Raw genomic sequence first — 2,241 nt, 5'->3', positions numbered from 1 at the left:
ACCTTATCTTTTCATGTTAATGACAAGTTTGTCCATGTGGAGGGTTCACGCTGAAGGTGTCCTTTTAGCAAACAAATCCGTCCCTTGCTCGACCCTCACAGCATGAACTAATCATTCGCTGGGAGGTCCCGTCAAATCTGATGTTCAGTAGTATCGGTGTACAATGAAAAAGGGTTCGGGATAAGTCGGGATTGGATAAGATAGGGTGTTGCTTTCAGGGATTTAGAGTTCAGGGTTCATTTCCGATTCCGACTACGAGTTCAAGGTTTTTTTAAGACTTTGTTCATTCTTATTAAACTACCCGAAGACAATTACAAGTATGATTTGGTTGGTAGTTTGCACGCTTGCATCACGTTGCAAGTCGAAGCACTATAGTGCGCTGATGGTTTGGCCCCACTTCATGTACTATGACACTTTTACTATAGCTCGCAGCAGCAAACTAGTATACGACGAACTGGAGATCCCAATAGTATCAACGGTGTCCTTGTGCGCGCCGATCAGCATGCGCCAGCCTTGAACCCCACGGCGCCGCCGCCGACGTCGTACAGCACCTCGATCGTCCGCTGCTGCACGTTGCCGATGATGCCGAGGGAGCTGTCGTCGGTGTTGGCCGCAAAGGCGAGGCAGCTGTCCAGAATGATCCCGTCGGTGGCGAGGTCGACGACGACGCCCCCGGAGAACACCAGTGCGACGCTCGGTATGCTGACGCTGGACTGGCCGCTGAAGTCGAAGCACGTGTCGAAGATGCCCATGGGCTGCGCCGGCGGGTACTGCTTCATGCCGGCCTTGAACGCCGACGACAGCGCAGAGTACGCCGTCGCCGGAAGCCGCGTGATGATTGTGCCGGAGTCCATGATCGACCCGGCGGAGAAGACCGAGGCAGGTATGCTGAGCTGCCTGCCTCCCACCCTGATGGCCTGAAGGCGCACGCCGTAGTACGACGGGACCTCACTACTCCTCAGCATCGGCGTCTTCACTACGAAACCCGAGGTTGCTGCACCGAGAGTGAGGAATCCGGACGAGTCCGGAGTCGGCGGGAGGCAGTACGAGAAGGCCTTGCCGAAGGTCCCCGCTGTCTGGGTGGCGAGAGACTCTGCGCCGCCGCCGAGCCCCATGAGCCCATCGGTCTGGTCTTCGAGAAGGTTGCCCGACTCAGACTGGCTGCACCCGAACTGGAAGTTCTTGACGGTGCTGGAGCCCAGCGCGAGCGTGTCGGTGCTGTAAGTCCCAGTCCCGGTCGAACCATCGCCGTATTTGACAATATACTGGCATTGGGAGTTGGAGCAGCCTCTCCGGCGGAGCTGCGCGCAGGCGGCGGAGCTGCAGGGGAACGCGGAGTAGGTGCTCGACGAGCTGGGGTTGAAGAGCGAGTCCGCCTGCGCGTGGCACTGCGAGCACGGCTTGCACTGCACCCATGACACGTCGCTGCCGGTGTCGATGAGCATGGTCTGGGTCACGGCCGGCGAGCCGATGCCGACGGTGATCAGGTACTCCAGCGTGCCCAGGGAGGTGCCCAGCGTGGTGGGCACGGTAATGTCCGATTGCTCCACGTCACCTGCGCCACCCTTGACGCCGGAGTACTTCCGTGTGATGTAAGCGGCCCGGAGCTGGTCACGCCGGAGCATCTCCTGCAAGGTCGGCGCCTTGGTGGAGGGTACAGGCGAGGGCGAGCACGGGCCGTGCCGGTGGTGCAACGGCACCGTGACCCCGCCGTATGATGGAGTCACTGAAAGAACCGAACAGGGGAAAGGGAAACACGATGACAAACGTGCTCAAAATATCCTCAAAATAGTGCAAGGAAACTAATAGCAACATTGCATGCATGTGCGTCCATGGACAATGTTACTGCACCTTGGGGCTGGGAGCAGTTGACGGTGGCAGATTTGAGAGCGCCAGCGTGCAGAACCTTGTAGGTGCGAAGATCGTCCCCTCCGTGAGCAAGGAGAGTGTGAAGACAGGTGCACAACAGGAGAATCACAAGCTTGGGAATAGATGCCATGGCTGAGATGCAGTGGGCTGCAGTTTCGGAATGCGAGCGCTGCTTTTATACCGCATGCGTATAAACAAACAAAAGGTAGAAGTAACATCGTATGATTCGATTGTGATTTGTGAAAGCAAGCATTGTATTATTTGGGCAAAATGTGTGGTGAACGCCATGCAAAAAAAAAAAAGTGTGGTGAACGTACGTGGGAATGCTTGTGAAAAACAAACATTGTATTATTGGATGGACAAGCACCGTAT

General features: G+C 56.3%; 1 protein-coding gene across 1 annotated transcript; it reads right to left on the bottom strand.

The window, feature by feature from the left end:
• Positions 1-259: 259 nt before the first annotated feature.
• LOC119335823 (aspartyl protease family protein At5g10770-like) lies at positions 260-2,000 on the bottom strand. Its single transcript, XM_037607896.1, has 2 exons — positions 1,852-2,000; positions 260-1,726 (listed from the first exon to the last, which is right to left on the bottom strand). The coding sequence occupies exons 1-2, from the start codon at positions 1,997-1,999 to the stop codon at positions 498-500; spliced, it is 1,377 nt and encodes a 458-aa protein (XP_037463793.1). The 5' UTR covers position 2,000; the 3' UTR covers positions 260-497.
• Positions 2,001-2,241: the final 241 nt, after the last annotated feature.

Source organism: Triticum dicoccoides, chromosome 7B (assembly GCF_002162155.2).
Source record: "Triticum dicoccoides isolate Atlit2015 ecotype Zavitan chromosome 7B, WEW_v2.0, whole genome shotgun sequence".
Classification (NCBI taxonomy): domain Eukaryota; kingdom Viridiplantae; phylum Streptophyta; class Magnoliopsida; order Poales; family Poaceae; genus Triticum; species Triticum dicoccoides.
The sequence above is the reverse complement of the archived record's forward strand: the minus strand, read 5'-3'. Positions and strand labels throughout refer to the sequence as shown.